The sequence below is a fragment of the Botrytis cinerea genome, chromosome 9, assembly GCF_000143535.2.
Source record: "Botrytis cinerea B05.10 chromosome 9, complete sequence".
Classification (NCBI taxonomy): Eukaryota; Fungi; Ascomycota; class Leotiomycetes; order Helotiales; family Sclerotiniaceae; genus Botrytis; species Botrytis cinerea.
Genome location: NC_037318.1, coordinates 2,349,521 through 2,368,718, shown reverse-complemented (window position 1 = coordinate 2,368,718; position 19,198 = coordinate 2,349,521). Strand labels below are relative to the sequence as shown.

Here is a 19,198-nt window from a genome sequence, read left to right as displayed (position 1 = left end):
TTTCATGGGGCTTACCGAGCCCAGTCATTCAATGCAGTCATTCAATAATGGGGTAGAGTAGTGACTCTAATAAGTGATTACGCCAACGCAACGCTGTGAACGATAGTCGGTAATGGCGCAGAATCAAAGTTGGGGGCCTATATTTACTGGAGCATTAATAACTGGGGCGTTCACTGTGATGCGACACTGTGCCGGGCTAGGCTATCCGCCCCCGCCCACTAACATGTGGCTTCGCTAAGCTTGCTTGCTGTATGCCAATTCTCTCCATCCGTGCTCAGCCGTGTCCAAAGACGATCTAATATCTGATACCAACTAGGCTGTACCTATCCCTATCTATTCCCAGGTATCTACATCATATCACACGAAAGTCACGCCAAGCCTCCATTCGAAACGCCGTTTCCAACTCTTGGGAAACCTTAAAAACGCCAGAGGTATAACAATAGATCAAATACTGAGCACGTCGATAGCATATCTATAAAGGGTATTCTTTCCTAAACCCCTTCCATACGCACGTAATCATACTCCAAGATGCATTTCCCCGCTCTCCTCGCCGATGAGCGCCTGACCCAACTTCAACGTTCAACCGCCACCTCCCAATACTCTGGTAGCTCCGAAGCCACACACAATTCTCCCATTCAGATATCATGCATGGTTTTAATTATTCTCGGAATAGTTGCAAAAGCAGCGTTTGCGGTGGAAAGTTTGGACTGGCTGGATTGTAAGTTTGTGATTTTTATATGTCTGGTAATATGACTCTTTGACTAACTGGGGTCTCTTAGATACTATTCTTTGTGTTTTGGTATGTACCGTGGTGCTGAAAGCACTCATAGATATTCGAAGCTAACACATGTATCAGACGGGAATTTGGTATTCTCGACGACGACCGACTACGTATGTAGTTCTTTGAATTCAGGACCAGGTAGTCCTGGCATTAGTATGGCGTTGGTGCGGACGGAAGGGAATATGAGATATAGCTACGATTATGGATACGGTTTGGTTTTGGTTCCAGGATAGGGTTTTGGTTACATTCTGATTTTCTATGCGCTGGATGGGCTGGATGGTGATGGGTCATGGGAACTGGACGGACAGATTTGCATTTTGGATGGCGTACTAGAAATTACGAATTATGAATGAAACTACTTATCAACTGCATCACTTTAGAGCAACACACAGAATGAAATCGGAAATCTTGCTGGTTATTTTTAATCTAATCTATATGGTGAAAAATGGTAAAAGCAACACCCGTGTTTTTAGCTGAAGATTCACTCAGGGAAGGGCATTGTAGAATTGATTTATTACATTATTAGAATATATATCTAAGTATTCATACAATCTAAACTTTCTCGGAACCAATCACACTGTCCACCATGACCGAGGTCTCTTCCCCAACCGACTTCCCCTCGTTCTTTGCTTTTCTCCTTTCCTCTGCAACCTTTTTGAGGTTGAACCATTGCATTCCGCAAGCAAATGGTAATGACAAACATGCCGCAGCCAAAGCATAATACATTGCATCTCTAATAGCAATGGTGTATGCTTCTCTCAAGGCAGTTAATACAGTTTCCGAGCCGCCTGCCAAATCTTGTAACCCACTTGCCCCAACTTTAATGACCGCTTCTGCTGATACAGCAGTGGTGTGCGCTGGTACACTGGTCTGTAACTTTGACAGAAAGAGGGATTGTGCGATAGAGACAGAGACAGAAGAACCAATCTGGTACATGAATACTGCAATGGCATTTCCAGTAGGAGCGTCTTCTTCACTCAACACAATTTGTAGTGCGGTATATGGAAGTTGTTGTGCCATTCCAGTCCCCCATCCATTGATTACCATATATGCGGCCCATTTGACCGTGGAAGTGGTGGTATCAATGGTAGTAAGAAGACCGGCACCGACCATTGCGATGATCGTTCCAAGAATCATATATGGAACGTAGTATCCCCATTTTGTAACCACAACTCCAGTAAGTGACAGGCCAATGATTTGAGGAAGGACTATCGCGATGAATCGGGTACCACTTTGGATTGCTGTGACGCCTTGAATGGATTGGAAGTAAATGGGTAGATAATAAGCATAGACAAAACTCATCATGCCAAATAACATGAGGAATATGCTGCCCATCAGAATTGATCTTTGCCGGAGAATCCGCAAGGGAATTGTGGCATGTTCGCCTCGTTTCCATTGTAAGATACCGAAGGATACTATAAGTAAGCCAAAGCCAACAAATAATCCTATGATCTTAGATGATTTCCATGGCATAGTCTGTCCACCCCATTGTAATGCTAGAAGAAGGCAGTATATAGCTCCGAGGAACAGCAAGACTCCGCCAATATCCATACGTCTCAATTTTGTTGAAAGATTCAAGGCACGATTCGAGTTTTGTACGCCATTGATTCGAAAGAATAGTACGATGAATACAAGTACAACAGCTCCCATAGGTACGTTACTACAGTTTTGTTAGTGTATCTGAGATACCAAGAATAGAAAGGATCAATTACATCCAGAAGCACCATCTCCAGGAGGCTTTGTCAGTGAAAACACCACCAAGCACAGGGCCAACACACACGCTAATGACAAAAGAGCTGATAACTATGCCTTGGTACATAGGTCTCTTTTCGAGTTCTACCACGTAATTGACGATTGCCAAACTTCCTTGATGGATTCCCGCTGCCCCGAAACCAAGAACAGATCGGCCTCCGATAAGAACACTGGAAGAAGGTGCTGCCGCACACAATATCGAACCCACTGTGTCAAGTCAGATATCATTGAATTGATTCGTGCGGTGAAAGGACTTACGTTCAAATAAAACTATTGACCCCATGTAAACCATCTTAGGATCGAAGTATTTGTACAGGTTACCAAACAGAGGCTGGAATGCCGTGACAGTAAGAAGATATGCTGAACCATACCAGGCAACATCATTCAATGCATGAAAATCAGATGTAATTCTCGGAATTGCAACGGCGATAATATTCATATCCAATGCTAGGAGAAAGATTCCCAAGCATAAAGACCCGATGACAGCCGCCAGACGCCATGAGTGAAGGAAGAGCTCATCGGACTCGGATGTTTGGAGGCTTGAGGGGCTTGACACATCCGTAATGGTCACAGCTGCCATATCTTTATCGATAGAGATAGTGTCCTTGCTGGACAAAGCTTCGTCTTGCGTCAATGTCATGGCTGGTAGATGATTGCGAACCACTCGAAGTCGTGAATCTCTTGTTTGGTGGCCCCAAATGCTTCTTGTATATGAAATCAAAGATGGAAGGAAAACTTCAGCAATTTGGGCCTCCCGAATCTTGTCCACTCCCTACCCACCATTCTTGGTGGAAAAGAAATTGCATGGCATGGCATGAGTGACGAACAGCCTTCACCGTTTGCTCAGCGGGTGGATTTTGCCGAATATCATGATTAGCCCCCCAAAATGTGCAAGGCCTGACTAACTAGAGATGGCATCGTTTCAAGCTGATCTCAGCACACGAGGCGAAGCCATGTTGGAGCCTGAGGGCAATTGACGCATATCCGGCTTGTTACTTGTTCCTCCAGTCATTTTGACACGCAAGTTATCTACCGGACTTCAATCACGCATTGTGCACATGAAATCGACAAGGGAGGGGCAATTTTTAGACCCCCCTGTCAGCTGATGTTACACTAAAATTTAGTGCGCAGATTTTAGTTTCCAATATAAATTTGATGTGAAGAAGTGGTCAATGCAGACAACCCTGACCTCGTAAAGTATGAACTGTCGGGAAATGTCTGCTTTGGGTAATATCTCATCATGATAGTTCGTGATAGTGATGGAATCTCAAGGCAGATTCTCAATATCAATTGACGCCTAGGTGATGGGCCAATCTGGGGACCGCGCATCTGGAAATTTGAACAAGAACCCCATAGCACAATCAGCACTATGCGACTAGTATCGGCAAAGTCCTGCCTTGGAGGCTGTATCTATCATGTTCAACAGTGGAGGAGGCAAAAGTGAGAAAGTATATCTACTGATGTCGATCCTCTTGGATCTCCAATCGAAGAGATTATCGTGCACTTCTTTCGTTTTCACACGTATATTATCTTTGCTCTAGATACCCTCAAGTCCACAAAGCTCTTCAGACAGTAGACTACCTCACAATGTTTTTCAACGCAGCTTGGAGATTTGTGTCCACAAGCGAGTACTCACAGTACTTTCTCGCAACAGCACTATTCGGTACTTGGCTTCTCTCATGGCGTTTGTGGAGATTCACCATTCGGCCATACCTTAGACCACAAGACCCTGTTGAACTTCCTTATTGGATCCCAAGTAGGCGATCTTCCAAAAATCTACTTCGTTCTTTACTAACACTACCTAGTTCTCGGACACAGTCTTAGTTTCTTCCAGAATTCTGACAGCTTGATCGAGCGTGGCTTGTACGTTAACGTTTTCATTCTCATCTTCTCATCCGTCTTGATGTATTTCTTGCTGTCGGAATATGATACTAACAATTGCATTCCAGAGACTACACTGGCAGAACTCACGAACCCTTCGCACTTCAAGTGGCTTCCCAATTATTCTATATTGTCACAGGACCTAAAGATGTCGCAGAGGTTTACAGAAATGTAGCCACTCTGAGTTGGGATGGTCACTTGTCTCAAATTCTCTCTAACTTCGGCTTCACTGGCAAAGCATTGAAGTTGGCATGGCATGTGCCCATTCCTGGAGATAAATGTTATATGCACAAGAATCCAGTCAACCCAAAGCAACTATCTCTAGTCAAACTCATTGAGGAGGTGTACATTGCACAATTACTCCCTGGTGTGCATATGACCGAGATGTCCGAGAAATTTATCGTATCGCTCAAAGACTCTCTTCAACCACCAAAAATGGACTTTTGTACCTTGAGCAGAAATGGTCTCACTCGCCGAGTCTCGTTAAAAGCTCTTTGTCGGTCTACCCTTGTGGAAGCTGCAACCTTTTCCATGTTCGACAAAGCTCTCCATAAGCTCAATCCAGATATTGTACAACACATGTTAGACTTCAATGATAGTGCTTGGATGGTGTTCTTCGGTCTTCCCGAGATCTTCTCAGCCAAAGTAGCCAAAGCACGCAAAACAATGCAAAAGACAATGGCCGAATTTGCTCGTCTTCCAGAAAAAGAGCGCGAGGGTCAAGCTTGGGGAATTGGCACGATTCTTAAGGCACAGGAAATTGTTGGTATTGATATCGAGAGTAGAGCTTGCATGCTTTTACTGATCTACTGGGCGTAAGTTTCATTGATGCTTGAATACAAGAATAAATTTCTAACATTGTATAGTGCAAACTCAAATGAGTACAACATCTCCTTTTGGCTTATTGCTCATCTTGTTTACAACGTCCCTCTTATGGAACGAGTTCGCGACGAATTGGAAGCAGGCTGGAAGGACGGCGAGCTTGATATCAAATATCTATGTGCCAACTCGCCCAATCTTGACGGTGCATTCCAAGAATCACTACGCTTAAACGGAGGTGCAATGATGAGTCGTCAAGTCAAGCAGCCAACTATGATTGGCAACAAGCTAATGCAGCCTGGATCTAATGTTCTCATGCCTTCCCGACAACTGCATATGAACGAGAGTGTCTGGGGTCAAGATTACAAGAACTTTGACGCAGAGAGATTTGTTAGAGATAAGGGCATGCTAAAGCATTCTTCTTACCGCCCATTTGGAGGTGGAATCAGTTACTGTCCTGGGCGTGTTATGGCCAAGGAGCAGGTTTACGCTTTCGTTGCCATCATTTTCAGAAGATTTGATGTTAAGTTGGCACCTGGAATAAATGGAAAGTTTCCGGTTTTGGATGAGAGTACACCTTCGCTAGGAATTACAGGTCCAGTGAAAAATATGGATGTGTTCATGGATTTGACCGAAAGAGAGAAGTTCTACCAATACTAAGAGAGAGGGATAGCAATTATTCATTGGGAGGGGTTTCATAAGATGCTTTGTTACAGCTTCGCCTCTATTTTTTATGTACATATTTTTAACAATTTTTTTGAGCGTCGAGAGGAACAATTGAATTTCATCAATCATTTAACATTAATTCCGATTTCATACTGGTAACAAGATGATTGTATCATGCTTGATTAATTGAGTGTCCCTGTGTCATTGGTTTGCGTTGACTATCCATCCACAACATGACATGGATTAAATTTATCATGGAGTAATGTATTACGCGAAAGCTTTAGAAGGTCGTCGTTTTTTGCGTCTCGTTTAGATGCTATTCTAGACCTCGGTATTAAGCGATTGAATATTATTAGTCAGAGAGTCTGCCACGCTCAAGTGTCGGCATCATTCATAGGCAGGATTGCAAACCCAGCGCAACGGTTCCTTCAAAGCCGTGGTACCTTGAACCCAAAACTTGGGTCTTTACAGCCAGGCATGCACAACCATGGCACAATCTTCACAAATCGTGCAATACCGACGATTGAAATTCTCCGCACGCGAGATATGCGATATACACGGTGATATCGAGCTCAGCCATGCTGGGACGGAGCTAGACCCATATTAGGCAGGTAAACTTTTTAGCCTATGTGATTGTACAAATTACACGCACTGGCCACATGGCACACGCCGATCTACATCCAGGCGGTTGGAAATGAGAATTTGACACGCTTCCTCCGTGACTCCTCCTGTCACAAAATTTCGATGAACATATAAATGAAGAATTGGCAAAATACTACCGTGTGACGACAATGTTTGGGGTTTGTGACTAGTGGAATCAAGGATTTGGAGGGGTATTGACGAACCATACAGGGTAATGAACTCGGAGACTAACGCAATTGGGGGTCTCCACAGTCTTTGGCCGTGAGATAGACGACTAACCATGAGATTCTTGCATAAATCGTGGCAGAGTGAACGGCGAGGATTGCAAATTTACTACATTAGGGCTTACATGACAGTAATAAGCGCATTGCACAGTGGGTATGCCGATTACAGTGGACAGTTTCAATGCGATTCACGGAGACCCCATCCTAAAAGGCTGTGATGGAAGGGACCCCACCTCTATGCCCAATCCTTGTTTGATTTCTATGTGGCATCTCTGTAACCAGTGGCAGTAGATAAGCACCACGCTCTCTTCATGTTCGAGATTTTAAAGACCAAGTTGTCTTCATTTGTGCTGTGGACAATCACCCTTCACTGATTCAGCATCTACAACCAAGTTCCTCAAGGTTGATTCCTATCATACACCATGTCTACTTCTACTTCGGGCTCAGTGGCTACTGTTGAGCCAACAAAGGTTGATATGAAAACCTTCCTGGTACGTGCACTTGTTGTATTCACGGACACTGGGGAAGCCTCAACTAACAATCATTCAGGGTGTCATCTGGGGAGGTTTCGCTATAGCTGTAATCTGCATGGCCCTGCGAACATTCTCTAGAATCAAGACGTTCAAAAGTCTCTATACCGACGATATTTTTGCATTTTTAGCCTTGGCTCTTGCACTTGCCAGTGCAATACTATGGCAGATTCATGCCCAAGCGATGTTCGACCTCATGGCCGTATCGGCTGGGATAAAAATGCCTGGAACAGATTTCGTCACCAACAGCGAAGCTTATTCCAAAGCATCCGGAGTCGTCATTATTCTCTTTTACTCCACTCTGTGGTCTGTCAAGTTCTCTTTCTTGCTTTTCATTCGACGACTTGGATCGCATGTTGCAAAGGTGGAATTCCTGTGGTGGCCAATCACTGTTTTCACTATCTGCACCTACTTTGCTTGCATTGGAACGATTCAATATAATTGTTTGTTTGTCCCATTGACTACAATTGAAACGAAATGTACAACGGACTCTGCGGTAAACTTCCAACAAATTACCTTGAAGTTGAACTGTGTTTGGGATGTGCTTTCTGATGCTTTGAGTAAGTTCTCTTCTCTTTTTTTTTCCTTGTGTGAGACTTAGCTAACTTGCATAGTCATGATCATTCCAATCAGTATGTTGTGGGGTACACAAATGAAGATGAAGAGAAAGATTACTTTCGGTATCATCTTCTCCCTAGCTCTTATCACAGTCATTTTCGCCATCGTGCGAACTACGGTCGTTAGTTCATTGACCCGCATGCCTGATACCTCTTGGCTCTACATGTGGTCTGCCATTGAGACTACAATCGGTAAGTTAATTCTCTAACATATTCTATCTTGAAACCGGTAATCTAATTCATATTTCTCTTTCAGCCATTGTAGTTGTCTGCCTTGCCTCTATTCGCGGTCTCTTCTCCAAGGAAGAAAATGTTAAACCAACTAAATACACTCCACCGAAGAGTTCCGAATTCTACCTCAAGAACAGCAGAAAAAACAGATTGAGAGCAACACTTGATACATTTACCGGTCGAGACAGTTATATGCGAACAGAGGATCCGAAGAACAACCAGAGTCCTACCGATGGAGGAAGCAGTGTAACAAGCGAACAAAATATTCTTCCATTGGATAATGTCAGAGTCAAGCAACGATACGAGGTCACTCATGAGCTTGCGACGACACCGGAGCGTGAGCGTACATATTATGAACACGTTTAGTTCTCTTTCAATGTTGTATATATTGTATGGGTTATGGATTATGTGGGAATGGTTGGAATGGTCGAGGAAAGGATTATAGCATGCGTAACGGACGTATTACGATTTTCTTAGGGGCTTGGGATTCTTCTGTATTCATTCCAAAATTTTATATAGCAAATACCCACATTTATTATTCTTTTACACATGCTTTTCATCTTCTCTAGGTTTGAGAATGTCACGGTAGTCAGATTATTCTCTGGTCTGGTTCTTGTCACCCACTGGTGATTAATCACACCACAATTAATCTCAGAGCCTAGAATCAAAATTTTCACAGATTTATCCTTCGCAGGGAAAACCTCCTGGGGAAATCTTCTCGAAAAAAACTCTAAAAACTTCATTCTGTGCTTGGTATCATTTGCAAGTAATGCTGTTGGAGAATATCCGCACCTTACGAAGAAACCCCGGGCGCATAGCAGGGCGAGATGTGCATACATACCCCGCATACCCTGGTTTGAACTACCCCTGACCCGGCCTCTACATGCTTGCTTGGGAATTTCAGCTCGGCTAGACTCACAGCACAAAAACACAGAACCGGTTTTCTAAACGTTCGCTAAGCTGAGCTGATTGGGATATTTTACGAGGACTGATTGTTCAAAAGTGCAAGGAATTGCTGATCAATGATCAATTCAAACTTAAAAGCTGATTTTAGAAATCAATCCCTTCAATATTTCTTCCAACGTTCTATGTATAGTTAAGCTAGCAAAGCAATGCAACTATGCAATGCAACCACGCCTCCACGCCACGCCTGGTATCCCACCCTTGGACAACATGTACGCTGCAATTGAATATCCGGACCACGAAAAATAATATTCTCTGAGACTATTAAATGCACCAATGCTGCAATACCAGTTCCTAGTTCCTGCCCCCACGCTATGTCAATGTACTTCGTACGTTATGCCCATTGCAATGATACTCTAATATCTAAAAAGGAATTGAATATACCGGATATAAGCACCCCCGTTGACTAGTAGGTACGCTGACATATTCTTCATCATGTATTATTTGACTCCCTTGAAGAAAATCGTGTTTCCACCCTAATTACAAAAGCCTAGCTCCACGTTCTCCACCACACTTTTAATTACCCCTGAAAGCCAAAAAACGCCTTAGCCGCACGTGGCACTGCACAAAAATGTTCCGTTCAAAACGCATCTCAACCAGTAATATTTCATCCCACTGTGATGAAATCGAAATTGATGGGTTTCACGGTATTTGATCTCTCCAGGTTAGAATCCTCCGGTAGAAGACTGCGCGCAATTTCCAGGAACATGGTCGAGGTAAATCGATTGCGCTTAATTGATGCGCGCACACACTAGCATGCATCTCACACGCCGCCCAAACTTAGTTATCATACTATCGTAGGCTTCAAGTTAATTCATGCAACACGGATCAAATTGGTCCCAATGGCACGAACTTTCACTCCACTATAATTTTGCGAGTTTCTTAAAACGGGCTGACTACCGAAGCTATATTTCATACCTCAACGATCTGCCCCGCTCATCATATTGTTATACCTGTTCGGGGTGAAGGAACGATTAAGTTTTAATGAACTATCTAGTGGAGCGTTCGTAGTTAGCAGTGCTTCCGGCACTTATGTGACTTGATATCACAATCGTTTCATCACCTGTGAAAGTTGGCAGCGGCTATTTCTATCTCACCGCCGTCGATTGTATGTCTACTATCGCGGCACGGCTTAGAGTACGGTAATTTCATCTGTTCTGCCTGATGTGAAGTCACAATTTTACGCCCCCACCCTTCCCAATTAAGAAATTGGTTCTCTAAAAATGAGATTCCGACCTTTGCCACGCAATACACATCTAGTCTTCTTCTCGTGATCCTTCGTGTCGGTCATCTTCAAACCTTGATTTGTATCACCAAAATGCTTCAGGAACTTTTTGACCTAGTTCGCTCTCAAGCGGGTGCTTGGAGAATAGGTTTAGAGGTGGCGTTTGATGCTTGTGTAATTTTGATCATTTTGAATAGAGTTTATGTCACAGCATCTATCTACCGCAACCGTCCCGTAAGCCCCCCTTCATCTTCTCACAATGTCAATAATAACTAACTTCGATAGCGTAACATACTCATATCTGGACCCAAGTTACGTTTGGGAAAGTGGTTGAGCAGCATAAAATATGTCATTGGTGCTCCGGATATCATCCAAAAGGCATACAATCAGGTACTGCACTCTAATATCCCGCTGTCAATTCTATGTTTGATCCAAAACTAACCGGGTTGTAGGCCAATGGAAAGCCATTTGCTATTCCCGCTCTAGACGAGTATCAAGTATTTGTCTCGTCCGAGGAACATATTGCGGAAATCAATAGGAGTTCTCAAGACCATTTATCCCTGCATGATGCTATGGAAGATGTGTGTCTTCTCTGTCGCCTTTGAGAAGGAATTTCCTGTGTCATGATGGTTGAGCTAATGTAATGTACAGAGAATCAAAGCGAAATATACATTCTATGGATTTGAGACGGGAGAGATTGATCCTCATGATACTGTACCAGGGCGTGTTCTTAAATTTCTCTTGAGAACAAACCAACCAGCTCTGAGACCCAGAATTCAAGAGAAAATTGAGGAAGCTTTCAGTAAAGTTTTGTCAAAAGGAAAAGCTGTGAATGGTAATGAACTTGCTGTGAAAATTACTCGTGAAAAATAGCTCTGCTAACTTAACGTAGATTGGACATCGGTTTCTGTCTTGGGTTTATCTAAGGATATCGGCTTGAGAATCAATTGTCAAGTACTTGTCGGAGATGAACTTGGTGCGTCTTTACGCCGGAATCTTACTTGATGTTTTAGTTTCACTAACGAATTCTCAGCCAACAATCAAGATTATGTTGATGCCGTGTTACGATACTCGAATGATGTTGTTTTGTCTATGGAATTCTGTCGTTACATGCCGGCATTCATCATTCCGTGAGCACCCCAATGTCTACACTTTAGGTATCTAATTCTGATCTTTTCTTAGATACGCCTGCCCTGCTATCATGGCTTGGAGTGGTGCAATGAAGAAAATAGCCGCGCAAATCAGACCTTTGGTTATCCAACGTCTCAGATATATCGAGGAGAAGAAAACTTTACCGGTAAGCTATCATGGAAAATCTTTAAGAATTGCTTGCTAACCTTATCACAGTCTGACTGTATAACTTGGGTCATTGTATGAATCTCGATTTTCACATTGTCTTTCCAAAAATTATTAACCTCGTCTAGGAATCATCCACAACTCCGCGCCAGCGCACCGTAGAGCGTATTGTCCAACAAATAATTGCTCTGACTTTTGCCTCGGCCCATCAACTTCCACTAGCTCTAACTTTCACAATCTACAACCTCTGTCTTCACCCAGAATACATTGAACCACTAACTGAGGAGATCCGCACCATGCTATCCTTGCCTGAAGAAGTCCATTACAAGAACATGCCTTTAATGGAATCTTTCCTCCGCGAATCAGCTCGCGTGAATTCATTAGATGCACTTTCCATCCAACGTAAAGTCATGAAACCATTCACTTTCTCGAGTGGTGAAATGATTCCGAAAGGTAATCTCATTGCGGTGCCTCAGGACGCTCTAATGAAGAGTCCGAAGTATTACAACAATCCGGATACTTTTGATGGTTTCAGATTTGTCCTGCCTGAGGATAGAGGGAGAGAAGAACCCAGGATGAAGTATACAGATGTTAGTAAGGGATTTCCATTTTGGGGGGCTAGTAGGAAAGCTTGGTGAGTAAAAATGTTCCTTTGTTTTTCATTTGACTGTGCATGGTGCAAAAACTAACACCTCCTTAGTCCTGGCCGTTGGTACGTCAGCGCATCATTGAAACAAATTTTGGTGCATTTATTGACCAACTACGAATTTAAATTGGCGGATGATAACAAGGCGCTTACTATGGGATACACCACAATGGTTATCCCAAGACATGGAGCGAAAGTTTTGTTGAGGAAGCTTGAGAAGAGTGGATAGATGGCGATAAAAACACGGAAATACATTGGTACTTGGGTTGGATTCACTTCTCTTTGTATATATTTGGAAATTGAAATTTATTTAATCTGGCAAAAGTTTTCTGAATGACTGGGACTTAGTTCCCCGGACTATACACACTAGAAATGATGTTTTGCATTGAATGACAGAGGAGTTAAACAAATGCAAAATTAATAGGCTGTATAGCTGGGATCTCACATGCAATCTTTTTTTCTCCATTTCACCAGAAGGTAGACAGCAATTTATCTTAATTCGACTTTAATTTTTGAGACAAATACAAGATAAACCCATGTGATTTACTTTTCCTTTTGTAAGGCGTTCCACGTCTTCGAAATTCAATCACATACAATCAAAACCCCAGATTTTCCTTTTTTTGGTTCTTATTTATGTGAGGGTTTTGAACATTTGGCCCAACCGAAATTTGGAAGCGAAGAAAAACATAACAATCCATAAAATATACCCTGGTTAGTCGACCAACGATCATTCCTATTCTCCTGGAATTCAATGGACACAAAGAATCACATTTTACCATCCAGCGTAGGTCTAGCCCCTGTATCAAGTTGCCCTTTACCGCAATTTCCATTTCCTACTATATCAGGAAATAGAGTGCTGCGATTAGGATCTGCGCGGAAGACATACCGAATCCCAGAAGGATCACAAACACCATCTGTCGCTTCGTGTGTAAAACAGGTCACAGCAGGACCGGGATTGGCTGTTGTGTCTATATTGTAGAAATATCCAACACATGTAGATGATTGTGCACATATGGCACAGCAGTTGTATGGTTTTATATAGGGATCTGCTATATATGTCCAGTGAAGTTGAAGGCTGGATGGACCATAGCTGGGTAAAGAGTAGTCAATAGTAGCACCTCCAACGGTCGCTACTATGTTGTTCTCCTGGCACATATCAAACAGTGTAGCCTGTGGAGGAAATGCGGTTGTTGTAGTTGGTGAACCATGAGTGATCACATCCTTTTCGGTGATTATTGAGGTTACATTTTCACTTTGGACAACTGTTGTAGTCGTAGACGGGGTCGATGTAATGATTTGTGTTGTCGTTGATAGTATGACGGAAGTTGCGACTTCTTGAGGCAAAGTTGTAGTACTTCCTCCTTGTGGTTGAAGAGTGATTGTTCGAGTTTGGACATTCCTGACAATTTCTCGACAATACACCAAGGAAGGATATCTGGTGCCTGTCCACCATGAATCAAACCACCATCTTTTTAGCTTGGCCCCAATATCGGAATCCATTGGAACAGAAGCTGAAGAGTCAATCGGCTCTGGGCTATCAGCTTGGTGGGGATGATGGCGGGAGTAGCGGCGGTTGTTAAAGCTAGTTGGCTTAGAGGGTGAATTTGTGGCTGGAGCTTTCGTCTTATTATTTTTCATCAAAATATTGATCTTTGAGTCGATGTTGACCTCTCTGCGCTTCTTTTTGGGCCCTCCAGCCCCTCCATTGGCGATCACATAAGGATCATTTGCCAGAGGAAGAAATCCAGAAGATGCAGGGACTATCAAAGTTGATTGCACCGCTGTTACAGTGATAGTAGGACCAATTTCAGTAGTTTCCATGAGGGTTGTTGTCTGGATAACCGTGCCAGTAGAAATAACATTGCTTGTGACAGTTTTGGTGGCTTCTCCAATTTGCGTAGAAGTGGCTACGGAAAGAGAAATAGTGGTGGTTACTATCAGTGGAAGTGTAACTGATATCAACTCTTCTGGGTGGTATGTAGTAATAGTATATGATGGAACTGTGATTGTGTGTGTTGTAGTTGATATAGAAAACACGCTCTCGGAGCTATACCTTGTGAAGCAAAATTGGGTGGTATGTGCATTGTTTGTAGCTATAGCTCCAATTAGCTTTTCACCAGCCAAAAGGTAAAGAGCTGTCGCTTTATATAATAGCCTCATAGTCTTGTGAAGATAAAATGAAGGTTACTTTCCATGCCATGGCATCATAATTCAGGCAAAAAGCCTTGAATTTATAAATTCATCAATCATAGTCAAAGGCGCTCTGAATGCCTATCGCAAAATTCTTCATGACATATAACGGAATTATCCTTAATTTAATCTTTGCTACAATGATGCTTTTGGGTTGTTTGTGGTATTTCCCCATGGAAAAGGCCGTCTAAACTACATGGAAAGTTACGCGAGGTCGAATTGAATCTAGGCGGCTATGTTCGAACATTACCAATCACGCGAAGTCAAATCATTATCAAGAAGTCTATTCTGAATCACGGGGAATTCGAAAACAGTGTGATCACCGGTGTGCTGCTAATTCAGAGCTACCGCACCCCTCATGTGAGTTCTAACCGGAGATAGAAAGCTGAAGGATAAGAAAAGGGGAAGAATCTTGAGCACGTGGCAAACAAAGAATTATATCTCGATTTATGGTATGTTCCGATGGACATTTACACTCGATCCTTTGATCCAACTTTATGATATGATTTAGATCATGTCTTTCGTACGAGCAAGTTTCATCGGACTTGAATAACTCTTTGAGTTCATGAAATGCGAGACATTTGGAAGCAAGTTTACGACGAACCACGGATCTCGATCAAGAGTAGTTTTTTAAACTGCTAGACCTATTATCTGACTTGTTCAATTTTAATCACCATAATATTTCAATCCGTAACACATTAGAAAGAGATTCTTCGTATTCAACACACATACGAGTCTCTACAAGAAAAGAGGTAGACATGACAACGATTCATTTCATGACCCCATAGTACAAAATGCCAACAAATTCATCAACTTACATCTGACAATAACAACATTCAGACATTTTTCAATCCCATAAATGTGTAAAGCTTTATTCTGCAAAGGGAGGAAATGATTTTCTGGCTCATCGCTAAATGTTTTATCTTGAGAAGTCGCACTGGGACATGCGTCTGGCTTGTAGTGGCCATTGTAGGGAATGTTGCTGGATAAAAATGGATAATAATGCTAACCCTTATGTACTTGACAGTTGCTGACCCATGATATCAAGACACAAAATTCCCTGTCCAGTTTACTAAGTCTTAACCTTCAACATATGGAGTTGAACTGACGGCTCACTCATGTCATACAACCGCCTTTCTGCTGTGGCACAAACTTGCTTTAGTCCAGATATGAATATTCTCAACACAACAATATAAAACAACTCATGACATCCCTATTGATTGATCCCTATGCCAACAAAATAATACGTGAACAATCCGAATGGGTGGCTATTATCCCGATCTGACAACCATGGAGTATCGAATTCCAATAGATTGTGAGTGTCATGCGAATGGTAGGAAATTCCAGACATCATTAAACGAGTTAACTACGAAATAGCTAGAGAAAGTAGTAAAGATGGCCATGAAAATCGATGACGAGAACAGAAATGAGAAGTTGACCAATCAAACGACGACTGAATTTCATCTTCACAGCGGTTAATCATTCCACCATTGGAGCTTTGACGTAATCCCATCCACAGGTATATTTCTAGGAGAATGTGAAGAAGATCGCTTGACCACAACCACACTCTTATTCTATTTCCAGTCAGTAACTCAACAATTCGAATCGGAACCCAGAAATTTTTGCCCCTCATGCCAAATCTAACTAGGAGCAAAGATAATTTAACCTAGTTATAATATACAGAATCTCATCGCCCACCCCCCTGCACACAAACCTCCATATATCATCACCGCTTCTTATAAAAGCCCAATCGTCTCTCCTTCTATTATTCATTCCCCAGATCCGGTATCAAGATTTGTCACATTTTTGACAAAGGTAAATGAACAAGAATCAATTTTCCCGGTGGACTGATATTGCTTCAGATGTGCTTGTGCTGAGCCTACATTTAAAGTAGTATGATCCTTGGAGTATGGGTATGATACAAAAAATTGTAATAGTGGAGTGTAAGTGGCGATGGAAATGCCGGCAGCGAAGGTATTTACCAATGTGAACATTCATAAATAACAATAATGCAGAACGGTATCTTCCTGCTGCGAGTCTCAGACACACATCCGTCCATAATTCCTTGCAATGGACTATTTACTGATCGCCCGAATAATAATCCAAATATCTACAAAGCCATTCAATTCTTCTTCACTATTTCTAAAAAGCTTCAAGAAGAAGTCGCCATGTATACGTGAATGTGCATTTTTGTAAAAAGAGTTTCTAGACACAAATAAGGAGGAGCGAAGTTCACATTACCAAAACATCCAACATCCCACTCGCCAAAACGCCGCCAAAGCTTACTGACAATTCCATATATATGAAAGCTTCACTCCACTCCCCTTGACTTCAACTTTCTAAAAGCAAAAGAGGATTTATTCGGTCTCGTTATACTAGGAACAAACAGCAAGAGCCCAACGTGAGCATCTGAAGTACTATCTATATCCAAACAGCTAAGCCCAGTATTTAAGCTTGTGGAACAACGATGATTTCCAAATTGTGAAAAAAAAATAAAAAAAATCACTGTAATGGAAGAATAACAACGAAAAAGAACATTGGAAATACTCGAGAAATGACAATAAGGTGAACATCAGTAATATTGAGATTTCAAGTCTCTTTATATTTCCACGTTAGGCTTCCCTCTCACTCTCTCATTTTTTGAGTTGTATCCAAATATCAACAAATGGACGGAGAGCAACTCAGTCCTCAAGTGCGCGTATACCCCTTACTAAAGGTCTTTTGAGAGTATAGATAGCCAAAATAGAGGGACTTATATACCTATTTCCCTACTCTCCAAATGTTATGATTTAAAATGACTATCTAAACTCTATCATATCCTCCTTTCTTTTCAATATCTCTATCTCGCCACTTTAAACTATGCTCCTAACTAAGCCTTCTCTTCGGTCTTAATTCTTGCATTTCAACGTGTTTCTATAAATCCCCACTACATATATTTTTGTCTCTACCAAAACACATAAATCTCTACCAAGGAGTACGAGGGAAGAAAAGCACAGTTTCATGATCATACTACCTTTAATTTTGCTTGGATAAGATACACAAACCACATTTCTAGATTCAAGAGTTCCATCAGTCAAGAAGGGAGCCATGACGAAGACGGCGCTGGTGTAAAAAAAAGCGGTATTAACAAATGAGGACAGCGGATGCAATTTCAACTATTGATTGATAACAAGAAGAAATAATGAGCCAAAGAACGAATACAACAGTGCAAATTCCAAAAATAGCAGCTTTATCCATAGCGATGTGTATACTCATACCCCTCCCACTTATTCTTGGAGCTCGTATCACCAACACAAATATTCTACCGCCTCATATTCTCTTGTCCCCGAACCCATCTCAATCTAACACCACAAATCAAAACTTTAAAAAGCGCCTTCAGTCTGCTGGTCCACTCTGTGAGTACCACACGATTGCAAAACTTCAAACTACAAGCTGCAAGTTTCTTTTACAGACAACCGGGCAAAACTTCCTGGTATCTATAGATCTACCTCGTTACATCTATAGAATACATAAAAAATCGCAGAATAAGAGATAATCGAAATTTAGAGTTAAGCATCGTAACAAGAACGGTGATATTTGCGGACTTGGAAGCTATACTTACCAACCTCTGTACCAAAATACCCACCCACCAAGACGAGAAACTCATGCGGGAAAAATAATAATAAAGAAGAATGAGAGCAGTCGCTCATCTTAAGACCTCCTCCATTACAAACATTAGTTTATAATCATCCCTTCTGCAGAATTGCTCCTCGAGAGCCAAATACATAGACAGCAAGGCCCACAGAGAGAACAAACACCGCCAATCCTATAACAGCGACTAAAATGATCTCCTCACCCTCCCCTTCTACTTTCGAAACACAACATGAACCCCATGACTAAGAATCCCGAGAATACCAGTCAAATCTCACATCCATCCCCAACCTGCGATAGGAGAACCAAATATGAAGAGGGCCAGGTATTCTAAGAAGCAGCAAGAGCCCCCGGCCCCTCTCCCAATAATTGCAATGACAATGAAGGGGGGGGGGGGGGGGGGGGGAAACAACCAAAACAAAAATAAGACCCGAATCCACAGCAAACGCCAACTCTCCCAAAAGCAAAGAAAAAGCAAAACACCAATTAAAACCTACTACAACAATAATAACAACAGCAAAATCATTCCAACAATGACGAATAAAGTTCACTCACACATCCCAAACTCCACCACATCTCGTGCGATCCGCACATTACAAGATTCCTCCCGATTCGCATGGAATCGAATACTCGACATGGATTGGAGGATTTCCATCACATCATCCCAGCAGCCCATCATTCGTGAGTAGATTCTCTTCCAGAACACGCTGATATCAAAAAATAGGCAGGATGCATACAGCAGACATATTTATATCTCTCCATTCGCTTCGCTTCCCTCCCCTCCCCCCTCCCAATCAAGCCCCGAAAATAAACAATGAAACCTCCACCCCTCCACATTGAGATACACAAACCCACCAGAAACCCAAAAACCCGTATATCCCCAGTCCTCTTCCTCCTCCCCCCATTCAATCCCATTCTTCAACCCGCATACACCTACCTAACTGCACAACATCTCGACCCAATCCAATCCAATCAATCAAGATCTAAAAAGCACGCACAGCCTTTCTCACCAGTACAAAGCTAAGCCCCCTCCATACACACAAACACACAAACAGACACAGACACATACTCTATCCCATCATCAAGATTATCAAAACACAAGATC

General features: G+C 42.2%; 6 protein-coding genes across 7 annotated transcripts; 4 read left to right on the top strand and 2 right to left on the bottom strand.

Moving 5' to 3' along the window:
- Positions 1-6: 6 nt before the first annotated feature.
- On the top strand, positions 7-1,172 carry BCIN_09g06700 (hypothetical protein). 2 transcript variants are annotated; one of them, XM_024695319.1, is made up of 4 exons: positions 7-249; positions 317-718; positions 780-799; positions 857-1,172. In XM_024695319.1, exons 2-4 carry the CDS (start codon positions 529-531, stop codon positions 905-907), a joined length of 261 nt encoding a protein of 86 aa, XP_024551112.1. In that variant the 5' UTR covers positions 7-249; positions 317-528; the 3' UTR covers positions 908-1,172. The 2 variants fall into 2 exon arrangements, with proteins under 2 accessions (XP_024551112.1, XP_024551113.1); XM_024695318.1 differs by having other exon boundaries at positions 7-718; positions 780-1,172.
- Positions 1,173-1,280: 108 nt separating this feature from the next.
- Positions 1,281-3,578, bottom strand: Bcmfs1. Its single transcript, XM_001553200.2, has 3 exons — positions 2,792-3,578; positions 2,494-2,740; positions 1,281-2,441 (listed from the first exon to the last, which is right to left on the bottom strand). Exons 1-3 carry the CDS (start codon positions 3,171-3,173, stop codon positions 1,334-1,336), a joined length of 1,737 nt encoding a protein of 578 aa, XP_001553250.1. The 5' UTR covers positions 3,174-3,578; the 3' UTR covers positions 1,281-1,333.
- A 132-nt stretch (positions 3,579-3,710) lies between these two features.
- Positions 3,711-6,020, top strand: BCIN_09g06680 (hypothetical protein). The gene is made up of 4 exons (XM_001553202.2): positions 3,711-4,289; positions 4,339-4,396; positions 4,483-5,229; positions 5,281-6,020. The coding sequence occupies exons 1-4, from the start codon at positions 4,121-4,123 to the stop codon at positions 5,891-5,893; spliced, it is 1,587 nt and encodes a 528-aa protein (XP_001553252.1). The 5' UTR covers positions 3,711-4,120; the 3' UTR covers positions 5,894-6,020.
- Positions 6,021-7,120: 1,100 nt separating this feature from the next.
- Positions 7,121-8,691, top strand: BCIN_09g06670 (hypothetical protein). The gene is made up of 4 exons (XM_001553203.2): positions 7,121-7,256; positions 7,315-7,855; positions 7,910-8,104; positions 8,169-8,691. Exons 1-4 carry the CDS (start codon positions 7,188-7,190, stop codon positions 8,507-8,509), a joined length of 1,146 nt encoding a protein of 381 aa, XP_001553253.1. The 5' UTR covers positions 7,121-7,187; the 3' UTR covers positions 8,510-8,691.
- A 1,309-nt stretch (positions 8,692-10,000) lies between these two features.
- BCIN_09g06660 (hypothetical protein) lies at positions 10,001-12,594 on the top strand. The gene is made up of 10 exons (XM_024695317.1): positions 10,001-10,565; positions 10,617-10,721; positions 10,784-10,912; positions 10,983-11,166; positions 11,224-11,307; positions 11,365-11,461; positions 11,514-11,628; positions 11,679-11,702; positions 11,756-12,261; positions 12,328-12,594. Exons 1-10 carry the CDS (start codon positions 10,425-10,427, stop codon positions 12,500-12,502), a joined length of 1,560 nt encoding a protein of 519 aa, XP_024551111.1. The 5' UTR covers positions 10,001-10,424; the 3' UTR covers positions 12,503-12,594.
- A 275-nt stretch (positions 12,595-12,869) lies between these two features.
- Positions 12,870-14,466, bottom strand: BCIN_09g06650 (hypothetical protein). The gene has a single exon (XM_001553205.2). The coding sequence runs from the start codon at positions 14,431-14,433 to the stop codon at positions 13,039-13,041; it is 1,395 nt and encodes a 464-aa protein (XP_001553255.2). The 5' UTR covers positions 14,434-14,466; the 3' UTR covers positions 12,870-13,038.
- Between the last annotated feature and the right edge of the window lie 4,732 nt (positions 14,467-19,198).

What these genes read in the sequence shown, in the direction of transcription:
- BCIN_09g06700 (XM_024695318.1), top strand. Translation starts at nt 645, where the DNA reads ATGCATGGTTTTAATTATTCTCGGAATAGTTGCAAAAGCAGCGTTTGC. An exon ending in AAGTTTGGACTGGCTGGATT is followed by an intron (nt 719 to 779) that starts GTAAGTTTGTGA and finishes GGGGTCTCTTAG; the next exon opens with ATACTATTCTTTGTGTTTTG.
- Bcmfs1 (XM_001553200.2), bottom strand. Translation starts at nt 3,173, where the DNA reads ATGACATTGACGCAAGACGAAGCTTTGTCCAGCAAGGACACTATCTCT. An exon ending in GTCAATAGTTTTATTTGAAC is followed by an intron (nt 2,741 to 2,791) that starts GTAAGTCCTTTC and finishes GACTTGACACAG; the next exon opens with TGGGTTCGATATTGTGTGCG. An exon ending in TGGAGATGGTGCTTCTGGAT is followed by an intron (nt 2,442 to 2,493) that starts GTAATTGATCCT and finishes ACAAAACTGTAG; the next exon opens with TAACGTACCTATGGGAGCTG.
- BCIN_09g06680 (XM_001553202.2), top strand. Translation starts at nt 4,121, where the DNA reads ATGTTTTTCAACGCAGCTTGGAGATTTGTGTCCACAAGCGAGTACTCA. An exon ending in ACTTCCTTATTGGATCCCAA is followed by an intron (nt 4,290 to 4,338) that starts GTAGGCGATCTT and finishes AACACTACCTAG; the next exon opens with TTCTCGGACACAGTCTTAGT. An exon ending in CTTTTACTGATCTACTGGGC is followed by an intron (nt 5,230 to 5,280) that starts GTAAGTTTCATT and finishes AACATTGTATAG; the next exon opens with TGCAAACTCAAATGAGTACA.
- BCIN_09g06670 (XM_001553203.2), top strand. Translation starts at nt 7,188, where the DNA reads ATGTCTACTTCTACTTCGGGCTCAGTGGCTACTGTTGAGCCAACAAAG. An exon ending in TGTGCTTTCTGATGCTTTGA is followed by an intron (nt 7,856 to 7,909) that starts GTAAGTTCTCTT and finishes TAACTTGCATAG; the next exon opens with TCATGATCATTCCAATCAGT. An exon ending in TGCCATTGAGACTACAATCG is followed by an intron (nt 8,105 to 8,168) that starts GTAAGTTAATTC and finishes TTTCTCTTTCAG; the next exon opens with CCATTGTAGTTGTCTGCCTT.
- BCIN_09g06660 (XM_024695317.1), top strand. Translation starts at nt 10,425, where the DNA reads ATGCTTCAGGAACTTTTTGACCTAGTTCGCTCTCAAGCGGGTGCTTGG. An exon ending in ACTTGTCGGAGATGAACTTG is followed by an intron (nt 11,308 to 11,364) that starts GTGCGTCTTTAC and finishes ACGAATTCTCAG; the next exon opens with CCAACAATCAAGATTATGTT. An exon ending in ATGCCGGCATTCATCATTCC is followed by an intron (nt 11,462 to 11,513) that starts GTGAGCACCCCA and finishes ATCTTTTCTTAG; the next exon opens with ATACGCCTGCCCTGCTATCA.
- BCIN_09g06650 (XM_001553205.2), bottom strand. Translation starts at nt 14,433, where the DNA reads ATGAGGCTATTATATAAAGCGACAGCTCTTTACCTTTTGGCTGGTGAA.